General features: G+C 36.7%; 1 protein-coding gene across 2 annotated transcripts in view; it reads left to right on the top strand.

The window, feature by feature from the left end:
• The window catches only part of LOC127105415 (putative pentatricopeptide repeat-containing protein At1g12700, mitochondrial), a 64,209-nt gene extending 47,558 nt beyond the window's left edge, over positions 1–16,651 (top strand). The window contains exons 1-2 of one of the 2 annotated variants that reach the window (XM_051042661.1): positions 5,564–6,124; positions 15,232–16,651. In XM_051042661.1, coding sequence (XP_050898618.1) covers positions 5,687–6,124; positions 15,232–16,416 — 1,623 coding nt within the window. In that variant the 5' untranslated portion in view covers positions 5,564–5,686 and the 3' untranslated portion in view covers positions 16,417–16,651. Of the gene's footprint in view, positions 1–5,563; positions 6,125–15,231 lie in introns of those variants that run through there. The other variant, XM_051042721.1, reaches the window with a different exon arrangement.
• Positions 16,652–17,632: the final 981 nt, after the last annotated feature.

Below are 17,632 nucleotides of genomic sequence, written 5' to 3'. Positions count from 1 at the left end.
GCTAACTAAATAATAACTATTATCATGCATACACAGACTCATTTCAGGCAGGCAATGTAAATAAACAATAGAATAAAACATTAAATATTAAATAACAATTAGAGAACCTGAATGCGTAATACAATGGTCTTGAACACTCCTCCACAAGCCGGTAGGATTTGTTCTTCGATTCTTCAATTAAACAGTAAATTAAATCAAGGAAATAAAAAAAACTCGAATATAACGTAAGGTTAAATCCGGTATAAAGTTGCACAATAATTTCCGGTGTAGAAACTATTATGCGAAAAATATCTAAAAGCTAAAAACGGGAAAGGTAAATTTGCAAGGGAAGAAGAAAATAAAACTTGCAAAAGAAATAAATAAAATAAACAATATTAATTCTGCTGGAAAAAGAAAAATAAGCAAAAGCTTGAACAGAAAATCGGCAGAGCTTCGGTGTGTGTAAACGGCAAAGAGAGGAGAGACAACGAGAGGGATTAGGGTAGCTATTTATAGTAGTGCTACTAACTGCCTTTTTCTTCTTTTCCACGAGTCTTCAGCATGCTAAATTCATGGCTTGGGAATAGGACACGAAGTCCTCAACGTTACTTCCATTCTTCTGAGAGTGTAACTTGCGCCAAAAAGCTAGTGGACTGGTGTGACGCTCGTCACACCATGTGTGACGTCCGTCACAAGGCTACTTCGCGTGACGCTCGTCACGCGTCCTGTGACGTCCGTCACAGGCACAGCATTGGTGACTTGTGCGCTTTGGGCTGGGCTTTGGCCTTTGGTTCCTTTTCTCTCCTTTTTGTTCCTTTTTACACCTCCTTTTCTTCCCTTTTTCACTTTTGCTTCAAAATGGGTACCTGATATAAATAGAAGAGGAATACTGCATAATATCTGATAAAATGAGATAAACTAGCGTAAATGATAATATAATTTAATTGAATTAAGTCTTAAAAAGCGATATAATTTCGTGTTATCAGTCATACGCGTATGGCACTAGGCAATATGCGTATGAGATGGTCTGGTACGCGTATGGCACTAGGCAATACGCGTATGGATGAGGAAGATGATGTTTTGAACGTGGTTTGGTCTCTGCTGGTACGCGTATGGGGAAGTGGTACGCGTAGCATACGCGTATGAGATAGATGGTACGTGTATGGGCAGGATTGTGGTTTTTCTGTGCTGTTGTTGTGCAGTTTTTGGTTGTTCAGCTGAGTAATGTAATTTAGCTGATGTATGATAGAGTAGGGATCATTTTCCGTTGTTTTGAGTAGTATAGGTATTAGTAGAGTGTGCTAATGCTGTGATTGATTATGTAGTATGACATGATATGAGTATGTGGTGAATATGTTGATGATGTATGATGGTATGCATAATGTTGTGAATGTATCTATCATGTATGAAATTATGAATGGACTGTTATGGCTTAGAGTGTGAGCATATGTCCATTGTGGATGATTGTTGATGTTTGCATGACTAAGTGATTTAGCTTGCATATTGTGGCCTTTATGGTGGTAGCTAATTCCCATGGTGAGGAATTAGTGAGTTAGTATTGTGGATTGTTGTAGATGTTTGCATGCTAGGTGATTAGCGTGCATATCATAGCCCTTGGGGTGGTAGCTAATTCCCATGGTGAGGAATTAGTGAGTGAGTCACTAGGTCTCAAATGAGTGGGACTAGTGAGCTTGGTAGCCGTATCTGGATTTGATCGGTGAGGTTGAACTATATGTTCACGAATAGTCTGTACCGCATGCATGGAGTCTCATTGCATAATGTATGTATGTATGGCGTATAATATGAATGGATGTATTCCAATATTATATGTGTGCTTTATGGTTGTGTTGAGTTGAGTATGATGATGATGATATTTATGAGTTGATATTGCCGTTACTGAATATGTGTTATGATTAGGGTGATGAAATGTGTTAATTTACTTAACATTTCATGATATTTTATAATGCTTATTATATCGATTGAGGAACTCACCCTTACAACTATTTTTCAGGTAACGAGCAGTGATTGAGTAGACGCTATTCCTTGGAGTCTAGTGTAGTTCCTTAGTGGGTCATGCTCTGATAGATGTAACATCGGGACGGGATGTTTTACCTTGTTGGATAATTTTACATGTAATGTGTTACATGGTTTGCATGTTGTTGTTAATTTCTATCCGCTGCGTATTGTGCAAATGCTTTATGTTTTGAATTAATAAAAGAGCATGACAATTATTTTGGAAAACGGTGTGAAGTGATTGTGTGACACCCTTAATTGCACCTTTACTCTGATTGATATATTGTTATTTTAATTAAATATTTGGGGTATTTTAGAAGGGTGTTACAGGTTAGGTTATAAATAGCAGATTGTAACCTAGGTTTTGTAAGCCTCAAACAATGTAAAAATTAGGGGTGTGTGTGAGGTAAACCTCCCAGCCTGTGGGAAGGTTACCAGGTGTTTCTCAGTGCTTGAAAGCATGAGATTATTTGTAACTCAAAGCCTGTAGGCAAGAGTTGTGATGTTCTTGAACGAAGCTGTGAAGCATGTTCAAGTTGTTTAAGCATTACATTGTAATTGTAGTTATAGGAATGGAAACTGGAGGTTTCTATCTAGGAGTTCCTAGGTATAGATTGCATTGGGTAGGGATTAAGTGAAGAGTTATAAACGGGGGAGTTTAACTCTGAATTAACACTGCTAATAGTGGATCTTCTTCCTGGCTTGGTATGCCCCCAGAGTAGGTAATGTTGTACCGAACTGGGTTAACAATTATTGGTGTTTTTACCTTCTGCACACTATATTTTGTCTGTTATAACTCGGTCTGTTTCTAGTATGTTTATGAAGGGAATAACAGACCTGACACGTAGCCTGCAGTCTGAATGCAAAACAGAATGTTATGACATTCATCATTGACTGCTGATATTGATGTATAGACTGGTTGGTCTGTTACAGTTCACCCATCTGTAATGTTGGGACATGTGATGTTCAAATCAATGTTTAGACATCATGCTGATAACTGGGCAGGATCAATAAACATAAGGGCTATGTTTGATCTCTACTGTGTCTTTGCACTAGATGGACAAAACTGGATGTTCTTCTTTCCATGGTGGTATATTAGCAGATGTCTTGACATCTGTGGCTGGGTGCATATGAGTACTGGGTTTTAATTTTTATAATTGTCTTGTTGTATTAGTAACAATGTTGGATCAGATGTCATGACTTCGTGTAGAACATATGAACTCTGACTATACCAGAATTTCATCAACATTTCCTCGACGCATCATTCACACCAATGTATCCCTTCATTCGTTCTGGTCGCCCTCCAACAACTCAAACATAACCCAACTACTCTGGCATGGTCATGAACTCAGCTATGGAGATACCCCTTCGATGCATACATACGACTACGTTGGTTTGTCTGACTATCTCAGGAAATCTCTTGCAGTTGGTGGTGATGTTCATGGGCCCTTAGATACTCAAACACCTGGGGTGAATCATCAATGCGGGTTAAGATCACAAGTTCAGGTAGCTAGGGGATGTGGGACCAGAGGTTGGTTAGGTGATCCCGGTCATCGACATTAGTCTTTTTTGTGTAAACGGGTATTAATATTAATATGAATTGGTCCGATTTCGACTTTATCTAAAATGTACAATGTTTTTAAAACAAAATACGAAACACACACAGGTGTCAGACCAATTGGAGCCTCCTTTAGAACTTAACACACAGGCGCCAATTGGATTGGCAACACTAGGTGGACTAGCCAATCCAATTGGCGTCTCCTCTCTAAGTTTTAGAGCATACGCCAATTCATCTGGCGCCTCCTCTTCAAAGTGGGGTATTTTGGGAAATAATCTGAAAAATGGGTTATTTTGGGAATATTTTTGGAAAAATTGGGTTATTTGGGTAAAAAATTCTCTATTTTGTGTGTATTAATAACTATATGAAAATTATTTATAGATGCGGAAGGAATCCAACAAATGTTTGCGTGGATACTATGCTATAAAACATATGTTTAATACTGTCTCCGGATGCATCAATAATTCATGAGTTAATGTACTGACTTTATCCATATGCATGTAATTTATTTATAGTAGCTAAGTTAATGTTGTTGTTGTTAGCTGGTAAAAGGTTTATGTTACAATGTTTATGTTGAGATTGAATCTTTAATGTTTTGTCTTTGAGTTATTCTAATTTAAATTTTGTTCAAATTATAGGTGTTTAACGACCCAAGACCATTCCCACAAGAAGATATAGATGACACTCGATCACGTTTGGTCGATTGCTTCCTATCTTTTTATGAATCTCAACAACACTAGTTTTTCTTAGTTGTTGTAAATATTGTGTATAGATTTTCGGTTACACATATATTTGGTTTTGTCATTATGCTTTTATTTTCGAATATGTATAAAAGTTCTCTTAGTGTACCATTTTGGATATGTATATATTTAGTTTTCTAAACAATGTAATTTGGTATTCCATGTATATATGAATTTGTTATGTTATAAAATAAAATATTTTGATTCTGTCACAAAATTTGTATATTTGTTATGTCTAAAAACATACGCGTCAAATTATAATTTAAGATAAATTATAATTTACAAAAATAAAGTTTCACCCCTTGATTATTATTTCAAATTGAGGTAAATACTTATTTTTCTTCTCGGAAAATAGCAGAATACGAGAGGTATATGGCGCACACTTTCTAGTTTTGAAAATACAAAAATATTGTTAATGGTGATCGAACCAATAACCAATAAAATTTTCGCCTTAGTGGATCTACAACCGAGGGGAAAGTGACACGTTTTCATGACGTTTTTCATTAACTCGCATGTGAAGCCGAGGTAAAACTCATTTTACAACCGAGGTAAAAGGGAGTTTTTGTAGTAGTGGTTGTAGAGAACATTACACGAACTTTCGTCGTCTACGAAAAGTTCCTGGTATCGTGTGATTTGTTACCGTGGTCGTTACACCAACGAGAACTCCATATGACGCTAGAGTAAATTATCTTTTACCGATCTTGAAATCTTAGCATCGGTCTGTCTTTTCCCTGTGTCTTAGTGTCAATCATTGCTTGGACGAGATTCTCTCGTAGCGGATCTTCGGCAAACACTATTTTCATGCGGATCTAACTGATGACAAAAAATGGAGGCGGTGTGAGATGGGAGAATTTGGGAGAGTTCTTCAGTGTGACGCATGGAATTATCATTTCTATCTTACGGTGGTTACGACGGAGATCTGACTTTGGATCGAGAATGATGTGCTATCGAAATAGATCGAAAACGGAGGATTAGAGGTTCGATTTTAGAAACTCTAATCATTTAGGTTGAGAAAGCTTTGAATCAGATTGAAATAAAAGTATTCAATTGTTGAAAACGAACATCGTTCCGTATTGAAACCACAATTAGTATTGATTGACGATAATAAGACTTTGAAAATGTTGATCTCCAATACACTAAAGCGGAATATATCTAAAAAATTAACACTCCAATTTCCTACTCAATTATATAATTGTAAATAAATATAGTATAAAGTAAAGATAAAAAAAAGTGTACCTTAAATATGATAATTATATACTTCACAGATAATCTTTGATTGAGTTCATGTATTAGACATTATTCGGCCTGAACAAAATATATATCGGACAGTGCCCCAAAGCTTATTATTTTGACCGGAGAGAATCCGCCCCCAAAAGCGTTACAAAAAAAAACAATAATGTCACTATTGAGGCCAAGGTACGTTCTCTCTGTTCCGTCTTCCAACTTGTTTCTTCTTCGATTCTTCTCTCATAATCACAATCTTGTTGCTGTTGAGGATGCTGTTTTCTCATTCAATCGCATGCTCAATACAAACCCTACCCCTCCCATCTTCCAATTCGGCAAGATATTAGGTTCCCTCGTTAAGATCCAACATTTTCAAACTGCTATTTCCCTTTCTCAACAAATGCAACTTAGAGGAATTCGAACCGACATTGTTAATTTGAACATTTTGATTAATTGTTTCTGCCACCTTCGTCAACTCAATTTTGCATTTTCTGTATTAGCCAAGATTCTCAAACTAGGTTATCACCCTGATACAGTAACAATGAATACACTTATCAGAGGTCTCTGTAACAGTGGCAAGCTTGACAAAGCCCTTCACTTTCACGACGACCTTATAGCGAACGGGTTTCAACTTGATCATTTTAGTTACGGGACGTTGATCGGCGGTTTATGTAAAATAGGAGAAACAAAAGCCGCTTTGCAGGTTCTTAAAAAGATAGAAGGGTCGTTGGTTAAGCCTGACGTGGTAATGTACAACACAATCATTGATAGTTTGGGAAAGGATAAACTTGTGAATGATGCATTCGGTTTATATTCTGAAATGATTGTTAAAGGAATTTCTCCTGATATTATCACTTATACTACTTTAGTAAACAGCCTTTGCATTGTCGGTCAATTGAAAGAAGCAATTGGTTTGTTAAATGAAATGTTGTTGAAAAATATCAGCCCGAATGTTCGTACTTTCAGTACCCTGATTGATGGTTTATGTAAGGAAGGAGAGGTGGAAAATGCCAGAGATGTGTTGGCTGTTATGATAAAACAAGGTGTGAAACCTAATGTTGTTACTTATACATCTTTGATGGATGGATATTTCTTGGTTAAAGAAGTGAACAAGGCTAAACACGTATTCAACTCTTTTGCTCGAAGAGGAGTGGAACCTAGTATTCGCAGCTACACTGTCATGATAGATGGATTATGTAAGAGTAGAATGGTGGATGAAGCCGTGAATCTCTTCAAAGAATTGCATTTGAAAAACATGGCTCCTGGAACTATAACATACAATTCGCTTATTGATGGACTTTGTAAATCGGGGAGAATCTCTGATGTTTGGGATCTTATAGATGAGATGCATGACAGAGGCCAACCTGCTGATGTGGTCACTTATAATTCTTTATTGGATGCTTTGTGCAAAAACCATAAGGTTGACGAGGCAATTGCATTACTAACGAAGATCAAAGACCAAGGGATTCGTCCGAGCATGTATACATACACTATACTTGTTGATGGACTATGCAAAAATGGAAGACTTAAGGATGCACAAGAGATTTATAGGGATCTTACGATTAAAGGCTATGATTTAGATGCTAGGATGTATACTGTGATGATTAATGGCCTTTGTAAAGAAGGACATCTGGAGGAAGCATTGTCCTTAATGTCACTAATGGAAGACAACAATTGCACACCTAATGTTGTAACATACGAAACTCTTATTCATGCTTTGTTTCAAAACAACAAGAATGATAAGGCGGTGAAACTTCTTGGGGAAATGATTGCTAGAGGTCTACTACAAGAGTAAAACTAGGTGATATGCTTTTGTTTGTGTCTTGTACTAATTCAGCATGAATGTTGAATCTTTCATACTATTAAAATCTCAACTTTTTTTTCAATTTTTGTTTGTCTTGTACTAATTAAAGTGACTCCTAGAAGCAACTGGTTGTTAATTGTATGTGTATGCTTGTCATAAAAAAAAACACAAGCTCTTCAAAACTGCTGCATGATTGGCATTTCAGGTTGTAGTTCTGTGTCATCTTACTATGCAGTGCGGTTGATGTTGATCAGTAAATTGGTACAAGCAACAATTTAGACTTTTTGAGCAGGATTTGTGACAAAGCTTGTTGTTAGAATTAGGAATATGTAGATACTCCGCAAAGTGTAACTTCATGGATTGATGTATTATAAGACTCTTTAGATTAGTGTTTATTCAATGTATTTATTGCGACACTTATAAATACAAGTTGTGTGATCTAATTATAGGCACAAAATTTATAAGTTTTGTTGTCTGAGGTCGGTCTGATTAAAGTTTTGATAATATTTTAATACATCTTATATGTTACTTATGCACCACATAAAAATACTAAAATGACCATCAGATTTTGAAGATACATCTATGGACGCATTCGGTAAACACTCAACTTAGGTCATTCTGAGCGACGTCCTATTAGTTTGATTTTTTTAATATTGTAGTTGCATCTTCGGTATATTTTCGTATATGCATTTCTGTAACGTATACACAACAGTAACAGATACAGAAACAAAAAATTTGTAATTTGACAAAATAAAATTAACTTTCATAAAATATTATAAATATTACATAGGTGATTTCAACATAAAATGCAATATTACACTTCAATATTCAGGTGGACGTTTCAAAATCTTCACAATATCTTTGACCGATATTGAAATTGTTGCTTTCAACTCGAGTGGAACTTTTGTTTAGAAACGAAAATATGTATTCTACGTAGTTTTACATTTGCATTCGTCTTGAGTTCAAAGTTGTTAAACTCAATCTTCCATTTGTTGTCAATCGACGATGAACGGTACTCGAGCTTCACAATTCTTCGATTGTCTCCGTAAGGTAGGAGATGATGGATTTCGTATTTAATATCTGAAAGAGAGGTGTATTTGTTGAGTTTAAACTTTCGCCAGAGTGTCGCGCTGGAGAATGAGACATTTACGACATATCAGATGATGTTTATTTGTGACATTTGAGACATTTTTAGTTTGTATGAAATAAAAAATCAGAGCACCTTAATTTATAGAAGCTGTAGACATTGTGGATCATTCAAAATCTGACAAGCTGATTTCGAAGATATATCTCCGAGTCCGCACCCTATTATCTTGTTCCGAAGATGCATCTCCGAAATCTCTCATAACCGACAAAAAACAGAATTTTTGAATACAAAACTTAATTGAAATTTTTTTTTTTTACAAATGAACGAATGTTATAGGAAAGATAAAAAAAAATATATTAAAACATTAAGAAATTGAATATATTACATTTCATTAATATTAAGGCACAATTACATACAACTATTAGTTCGGTTAAACAAGAAATTAAAATGAATCGAAACATTTGTAGTCGGCTAAATCTATGGACGGTACCCTCTTTGACTTTTGTGCATCTGATTCTCTTTCAATGTTGCTCAAGTTCTCGAACTCTTACATCTTTTTCATAAAATGTTATGGTCAAGTCTCGACTTTTGTTGGTGGATGAGCGGTCCACGCCGGTCATGTAAGTGGTATAGGGCATCCCGGTTTCAAGTAAACTTGAACAAAATGTCGTGATTTTGAAAGCTATCCAATACGCATAATATGATCATTTGAATTTTGAGGTGGGGCGATACGCGTTGGAAAAAAGGTTTCCGAAAAACCGTATTGTATAAGATCAACACTCTATCATACGCACATGCAATGAGGTGACCCATTTCAAGGAAGCGCGTCCATTTTGTCTCCGGTGCCGGTCCAGTAAGGCAAAGAACAAGAGACTCATAAACTTCATCGAAGTTTTCTTTCTTTTCGTGCATCTATGTGTATGATTCTTTATGAGTCATCAACTCTTTGATAAGTTGATGGCGGACAAGTGTATGATTATCTTCTCCTTTACCAAGTAAAGCTGAGACAGTTCGATAACCGCAATTACCGTTCCCCTCAACATTGACGATTTGCTTAATGTATTTGTGCATAAAAATCAGCATCTCGTCAATGAATGAAATCTTTGGTGGAGGCAATGTAGGAAGTGTTTTGTTAATGCGAGCTCCTTTGAAAACACTTTTTTGAGATTTTGGAGTTGGTGAGTCCGAAAAAACCTTATCAACATGTTCAAAATAAGAAGAAGATTGCACCGTTGAATTGTCACTCGGTGTAGGCTTGAGCTTCTTCGGAGCACCTTCTATTTTTACCGATTGAAAGGGTGGTTTCAAGTCAGTGATTTCAGGATAAGCAATATTCCTCAATTGTTATTTGATGTGGAGTTTAATGTTATCATCGACTTTCAAAAATATCTCTTGTATTACTTCTCATTCGGTATCTGACATGCAAAGGTGACAACAAATTTCAAAATCCCGTCCCAAATTTTCGAAGATACATCTCTGAAATGTCCCCTGAACTGATCGAATTATCATTATATTTGTTGAAAATATTCTGAGATATATCTTCAAAAAAAAATTAGTATTCATCTAGGGTGGCACTCAGTTGATGCATAATGAATCCGGAGAATCTAAAAGACATTCTTATAATTTTGTGGGGTGCATAAGGGTGCGTTAAAAAATTACCCAAATTCCTTCGGATAAGGTTTTGTAGTCCATTTTGGATTATGCACTGCTGCTTTCAAAACTCATAATTCTCTCGTGATAATTTATGCTTGAAGATTGATTTTTCAATTGTTTTTTCAGATTCTGATGCTTAATCAATAAGTTATTTGGTTTCTTTAATTTAAGTTTCAACTCATTATTTTTAGCGAGTAAAAAAATGCTTAGGAGCTCAAGCAATTGCTAGAGAGGAATTTTTGGGAATTTTTTTTTAAAATAACCATGTTTTTCAACAAAAATACGAAAATAACCATCTTTTCAAAAAAAAATCCAAAATAACCAACTTTGGGAGAGGATGCGCCGGGGGAGTTGGCGCACCCCCAAAAAATTAGAGGAGGCGCCAGATGCATTGGCGCCAATGGATTGGGCTCCTAAAGGAGGAGTCAATGCTTGTGGCGCTTGCTTGACCCTCCTAAAGGAGGCGCCAAGGGCAATGGCGCCTATGTATTCTTTGTTTGGTGGGTGTATGCGCCACCACATCTGGCGCATACACCTCCTCCTAGTATTTTTTTTCTATTTTAATATTTTTTAATTAATATTTTTTATAATAATTTTTGTTTTTAATATTTAAAATTTATTATTTAATACATAATAAATAAAAATAAAAATAAAATAACTTCATTAAATATATAATAATTGATTACATTAGAAAGACCAAAAACCTAATGACCCGCCCGATTATAACGTCCCCCGGTTCCACATCCCGGTGCGTTAGGTTGTCTCTGAGGTCTCCCACGATTTTCTTGAGGTGTTTGTGGTCTTTGGATGCTGACCTGATCGAGCGATGGCTGGTTGGAAGGTCCGGCAGAAGTTCCGGCGGTATTTGACAGATGTGTCATCATTTGCTTCCAATATCCGAAGGGGCTCTGACCAACGGCGCTTCCGTAATGGAGTTCGGTGCCCATGTCATCGTAGTTAGGGCATTAGGGTTGGGTGAATTGGGGATGGTATAGTTTCCCAAATTGGCCCATTGAGTCGTTTTAAAAACGAAGCAATGGTTCTTGGGGCGTACTATAGTTAAACAGTGGTTGGGTGTTAAATGGTGGGGGGTTACGATGACGTGACCCATATGAATCATCTGGGCTATAGACGGTTGTGGTTGCGGGGTTTGATTCTTGGTTTTGTGTTTGGGTGGGTGGTATGAATGGATTGCGACGTTGGATGGTTCGTTGTTGGGTGGTTGGCATGAACGGGTTGCGATGTTGGGTGTGTGGTTGTTTTATGTGTGTGGTCGGTTGATGTTGTGTGGTTGGTTGTTGGGTTTGGGTGGGTTCACATTGTTGTTGGGTGGTGAATTGATGTGGGACATACGATGACGAAGCAAGTTGGCGCGGATCCATCAAATATCGCGGCTCAGATACGAATTGCTGAGTTGTTACAGACCTAAACCATGCCATATATTGTTGAGTCGGTCTTGCACCTTGGATGACTGGTTCGTTCAGGATGTGTTGTCGTCGATTCCTCCATTGACGACACATGTCTTTTGCAAAGTCTCTCCAGTCAGAATAATCCCACTGTGCATCGACCCTTTTTGATGTCAATTCCCCAAACACATGGGAGATTCTGGAATATGTTGTAGCATTCCGAATTGCAGTTTGACCCGGTCACTTTGGTGCATTTCAACTGTAGTGAATCGGATAATCGGTGTCTTTGCTGTCCAAACTGCAGCATCGTCATGGTTCACATCATGATTCAGACCCAGATATGGCCTCCAAACAAACTGGAAAAAAATACCAAATCGTTAGATGGAAAATAATTTGAGAAGTATTTTTAAATTAAACTATAGTTTGGTAGGAGTATTACATCATCATGTCCAATGTGATCCAATAGATTTCGATAGACTACAATAGCGTGTTTCGGACACCTATTGTAGTTCATTCCCCTTACTGACCACCTAAGATAATAAAAAGAAGTGAAAAATATTATTTACTGTTAATTTAAATAATAGATATAATTAACTAAATGGTGAATGGTAAAGTGCTAGACTTACTTGGTTGCAAAGGGGAACACGAATGGACGCTCATTTATCGGGGCGAGCGACGGCATCCTAGACCACCCCAAGCTTGAAGCAAATAAGCACATGAAAAAAAGTACAGGTATTCTTTTTTGCAGTTCTTGTAGAGGTTTAATAGGCTGCATTATATGGTAAAACACTAGCTGGATTCTAATGTCTTGACAGATGTCATGACATGCTGTGGAGATGTTTGTTTGACTGCATTATTGTATGTTAGAATATCTAACTGTACTCTGATGTCTTGGTTGATGTCATGACATTCTGAGTAGTATACTGCATGTTTAGCTAATACAGGATTTATTGAATGTCAAACTGGATGTTATGACATTCATCCCTGTCAGCAGATACTGAGGAATAGAACAGTTGGTGTTCTGCTATAACTCAGTATTTATTTTTAGTCTGTTTATCAAGAAAACAACAGACCTGGCATAAGGCCTACTGTCTGAATGTCAAACTGGATGTTATGACATTCATCACTGACAGCATATGCTGAATAATAGGCAGGTTGGTTGTTTGCTACAGTTCAGTATGTATCTCAGTCTGCTTATCAAGAAGATAACATACCTGACATAAGGCTCAATGTGTAAATGTCAAATTGGATGCTTTGACATTTGTTAATGTACGCTGTTACTGAAGAATGGACAGATTGGTCATGTACAGTTCAGCAAATTTGTACTTTCTGTTTTTTGGAAAAACAGACTTAGCATATGGTCTTTGATTTGGACGTCAAACTGAATGTTGTGACTTTCATTCCTGACAGCGTATGCTAAATTGTAGGTTGTTTAGTTTTTCTGTTTCAGCATTTTTCTCAAGCTATTCTTCAGGGATTCAACAGCGGAGCGAAAATCCAGGAAACCAACAACCAAGCTACAACTAATGAACCTAACAAATAGCCTATTTGTTAGTAACCTAGATGTGGAATTTAGGGGAACTCGCGTGACCTTAAATTCAGGAAAATACAAGTACAAGGCCCAAGTGCTGCAATATAAAAGGATGGCAATCCTTCATTCAGAACTAGGAATTTTTAGGCGTGAAGATTTTGTGTGTCCATCATACTTCACTGCTGTATTTTTGTGTGTCTTGTATTAGACGTATCTTGTAAGCCAAGCTATTATCGCTGAGATGATTGCATTGGTATAGGGTGTTCATTGAGTTGTAAGTGTTGTGTCACTCTAAGCTTTTAAGCGTGGGTGCTGTGTATCTTGATTAAAGTTGTTAAGCACAATCAAGAGTTGTTTGAAGTGTGACTTCACAATTGTCTTTAATATTGATTAAAGGTTGTAATCACTGAGGTGATTGAGGGGGAGTGAGTAGGAACTCTGATCTTAGTGTAAGATTGAAATTGCATTGGGTAGGTATTAAGTGATAGGGTTAAACAGTTGGTTTAAGGTCTGAATTAATACTACTAATAGTGGATTTCCTCTCTGGCTTGGTAGCCCCCAGACGTAGGTCATGTTGGACCGAACTGGGTAAACAATTACTTGTGTTATTTACTGCACTTACTTTTTTAAGTTCTGCATAATTCTTGTCTGCGCAGAATTGGATGTCATAACAACCTGTGTGACATCGAAAGTCTGATAACTAGAATTTCAATTGGCATAAGAGCAGGCACCCTGCCTGTTAATTTCTGGGTGAGATCTAGGGAATTTACTTTCTAGTACCATAGACAGGGATATAGGACACTCAAATAGACCACCCATGCTGGATGGTTCTAACTATGATGACTGAAAGCCTCGTATGATAGCCTTCTTAAGGTCTCTAGATAGCAAAGTCTGGAGAGCTGTCAACAAAGGATGGGAACATCCAACGAAGATAGGTAATGATGGAGTCAGTATGCAAATCCTTGAAGAAGAGTGGGACAAGGAGCAAAAGGCATTAGCCCTTGAAAATTCTAAGGCCTTGAATGCATTGTTCAATGGAATAAGTAAGAACATCTTCAGACTGGTGCACCACTGTGAGCTGGCCAAGGAAGTGTGGGATACCCTCAAGGTAACTCATGAAGGTACCTCCAAGGTGAAGATGTCCAAACTTCAGATGTTGACCACCAAGTTTGAAAATCTGAGGATGAAAGAGGATGAGACTATTCATGACTTTCACATGAATATTCTTGAAATTGCAAACACCTCTGGTGGCCTAGGTGAGAAAATGGCTGAAGAGAAACTTGTAAGAAAGATTCTCAGGTCCTTACCTAAGAGATTTGCTATGAAGGTCACAGCCATAGAAGAGACTTAAGATATCTGCAATGTGAAGGTGGATGAGTTCATTGGTTCTCTCCAAACCTTTGAAATGTGAAGGTTCGATTTTAGAAACTCTAATCATTTAGGTTGAGAAAGCTTCAAATCAGATTGAAATAAAAGTATTCAATCGTGAAAAACGAACACCGTTCCGTATTGAAACCACAATTAGTGTTGATCGATGATAATAAGATTTTGACAATGTTGATCTCCGATACACTAAAGCGGAATGTATCTAAAAAATTAAGACTCCAATTTCCAACTCAATTATATAATTCTAAATAAATATAGTAAAAAGTAAAGATAAAAAAAAAGTGTACCTTAAATAATTATATACTTTAGATATTATTCGGCCTGAGCAAAATATATATCGGACAGTGCCCCAAAGCTTATTATTTTGACCGGAGAGAATCCGCCCCCAAAAGCGTTACAAAAAAAAACAATAATGTCACTATTGAGGCCAAGGTACGTTCTCTCTGTTCCGTCTTCCAACTTGTTTCTTCTTCGATTCTTCTCTCATAATCACAATCTTGTTGCTGTTGAGGATGCTGTTTTCTCATTCAATCGCATGCTCAATACAAACCCTACCCCTCCCATCTTCCAATTCGGCAAGATATTAGGTTCCCTCGTTAAGATCCAACATTTTCAAACTGCTATTTCCCTTTCTCAACAAATGCAACTTAGAGGAATTCGAACCGACATTGTTAATTTGAACATTTTGATTAATTGTTTCTGCCACCTTCGTCAACTCAATTTTGCATTTTCTGTATTAGCCAAGATTCTCAAACTAGGTCATCACCCTAATACCATAACAATGAATACACTTATCAGAGGTCTCTGTAACAGTGGCAAGCTTGACAAAGCCCTTCACTTTCACGACGACGTTATAGCGAACGGGTTTCAACTTGATCATTTTAGTTACGCGACGTTGATCGGCGGTTTATGTAAAATAGGAGAAACAAAAGCTGCTTTGCAGGTTCTTAAAAAGATAGAAGGGTCGTTGGTTAAGCCTGACGTGGTAATGTACAACACAATCATTGATAGTTTGGGAAAGGATAAACTTGTGAATGATGCATTCGGTTTATATTCTGAAATGATTGTTAAAGGAATTTCTCCTGATATTATCACTTATACTACTTTAGTAAACAGCCTTTGCATTGTCGGTCAATTGAAAGAAGCAATTGGTTTGTTAAATGAAATGTTGTTGAAAAATATCAGCCCGGATGTTTGTACTTTCAGTGCTCTGATTGATGGTTTATGTAAGGAAGGAGAGGTGGAAAATGCCAGGGATGTGTTGGCTGTTATGATAAAACAAGGTGTGAAACCTAATGTTGTTACTTATACATCTTTGATGGATGGATATTTCTTGGTTAAAGAAGTGAACAAGGCTAAACACGTATTCAACTCTTTTGCTCGAAGAGGAGTGGAACCTAATATTCACAGCTACACTGTCATGATAGATGGATTATGTAAGAGTAGAATGGTGGATGAAGCCGTGAATCTCTTCAAAGAATTGCATTTGAAAAACATGGCTCCTGAAACTATAACGTACAGTTCGCTTATTGATGGACTTTGTAAATCGGGGAGAATCTCTGATGTTTGGGATCTTATAGATGAGATGCATGACAGAGGCCAACCTGCTGATGTGGTCACTTATAATTCTTTATTGGATGCTTTGTGCAAAAACCATAAGGTTGACGAGGCAATTGCATTACTAACGAAGATCAAAGACCAAGGGATTCATCCGAGCATGTATACATACACTATACTTGTTGATGGACTATGCAAAAATGGAAGACTTAAGGATGCACAAGAGATTTATAGGGATCTTACGATTAAAGGCTACCATTTAGATGCTAGGATGTATACTGTGATGATTAATGGCCTTTGTAAAGAAGGACATCTGGAGGAAGCATTGTCCTTAATGTCACTAATGGAAGACAACAATTGCACACCTAATGTTGTAACATACGAAACTCTTATTCATGCTTTGTTTGAAAACAACAAGAATGATAAGGCGGTGAAACTTCTTCGGGAAATGATTGCTAGAGGTCTACTACAAGAGTAAAACTTCTTCAGAATGACCATCCGATACACACTCAACTTAGGTCATTCTGAGCGACGTCCTTTTAGTTTGATTTTTTTAATATTGTAGAGGCATCTTCGATATATTTCCGTATATGCATTTCTGTAACTTATACACAACAGTAACAGAGACAGAAACAAAAAATTTGTAATTTGACAAAATAAAATTAACTTTCATAAAATATTATAAATATTACATAGATGATTTCAACATAAAATGCAACATTACACTTCAATATTCAGGTGGACGTTTCAAAATCTTCACAATATCATTAATCGATATTGAAATTGTCGCTTTCAACTCTAGTAGAACTTTTGTTTAGAAACGAAAATATGTATTCTTCGTAGTTTTACATTTGCATTCCTCTTGAGTTCAAAGTTGTTGAACTCAATCTTCCATTTGTTGTCAATCGACGGTGAACGGTACTCGAGCTTCACAATTCTTCGATTGTCTCCGTAAGGTATGAGATGATGAATTTCGTATTTAATATCTAAAAGAGAGGTGTATTTGTTGAGTTTAAACTTTCGTCATAGTGTCGCGCTGGAGAATGAGACATTTACGACATATCAAATGATGTTTATTTGTGACATTTGAGACATTTTTAGTTTGTACGAAATAAAAAATCAGAGCACCTTAATTTATAGAAGCTGTAGACACTCTGGATCACTCAAAATCTGACAAGCTGATTTCGGAGATATATCTCCGAGTCCGCACCCTATTATCTTATTCCGAAGATGCATCTCCGAAATCTCTCATAAACCGGTAGAAAACAGAATTTTTGAATACAAAACTTAATTGAAATTTTTTTCTTTTGACAAATGAACGAATGTTATAGGAAAGATAAAAAAAATTATTAAAACATTAAGAAATTGAATATATTACACTTCATTAATATTAAGGCACAATTACATACAACTATTAGTTCGGTTAAACAAGAAATTAAAATGAATCGAAATATTTGTAGTCGGCTAAATCTATGAACGGTACCCTCTTTGACTTTTGTGCATCTGATTCTCTTTCAATGTTGCGCAAGTTCTCGAACTCTTGCATCCTTTTCATAAAATGTTATGGTCAAGTCTCGACTTTTGTTGGTGAATGAGCGGTCCACGCCGGTCATGTAAGTGGTATAGGGCATCCCGGTTTCAAGTAAATTTGAACAAAATGTCGTGATTATGAAAGCTATCAAATACGCATAATA

This window comes from Lathyrus oleraceus, chromosome 1 (genome assembly GCF_024323335.1).
Source record: "Lathyrus oleraceus cultivar Zhongwan6 chromosome 1, CAAS_Psat_ZW6_1.0, whole genome shotgun sequence".
Taxonomy (NCBI): domain Eukaryota; kingdom Viridiplantae; phylum Streptophyta; class Magnoliopsida; order Fabales; family Fabaceae; genus Lathyrus; species Lathyrus oleraceus.
The sequence above is the reverse complement of the archived record's forward strand: the minus strand, read 5'-3'. Positions and strand labels throughout refer to the sequence as shown.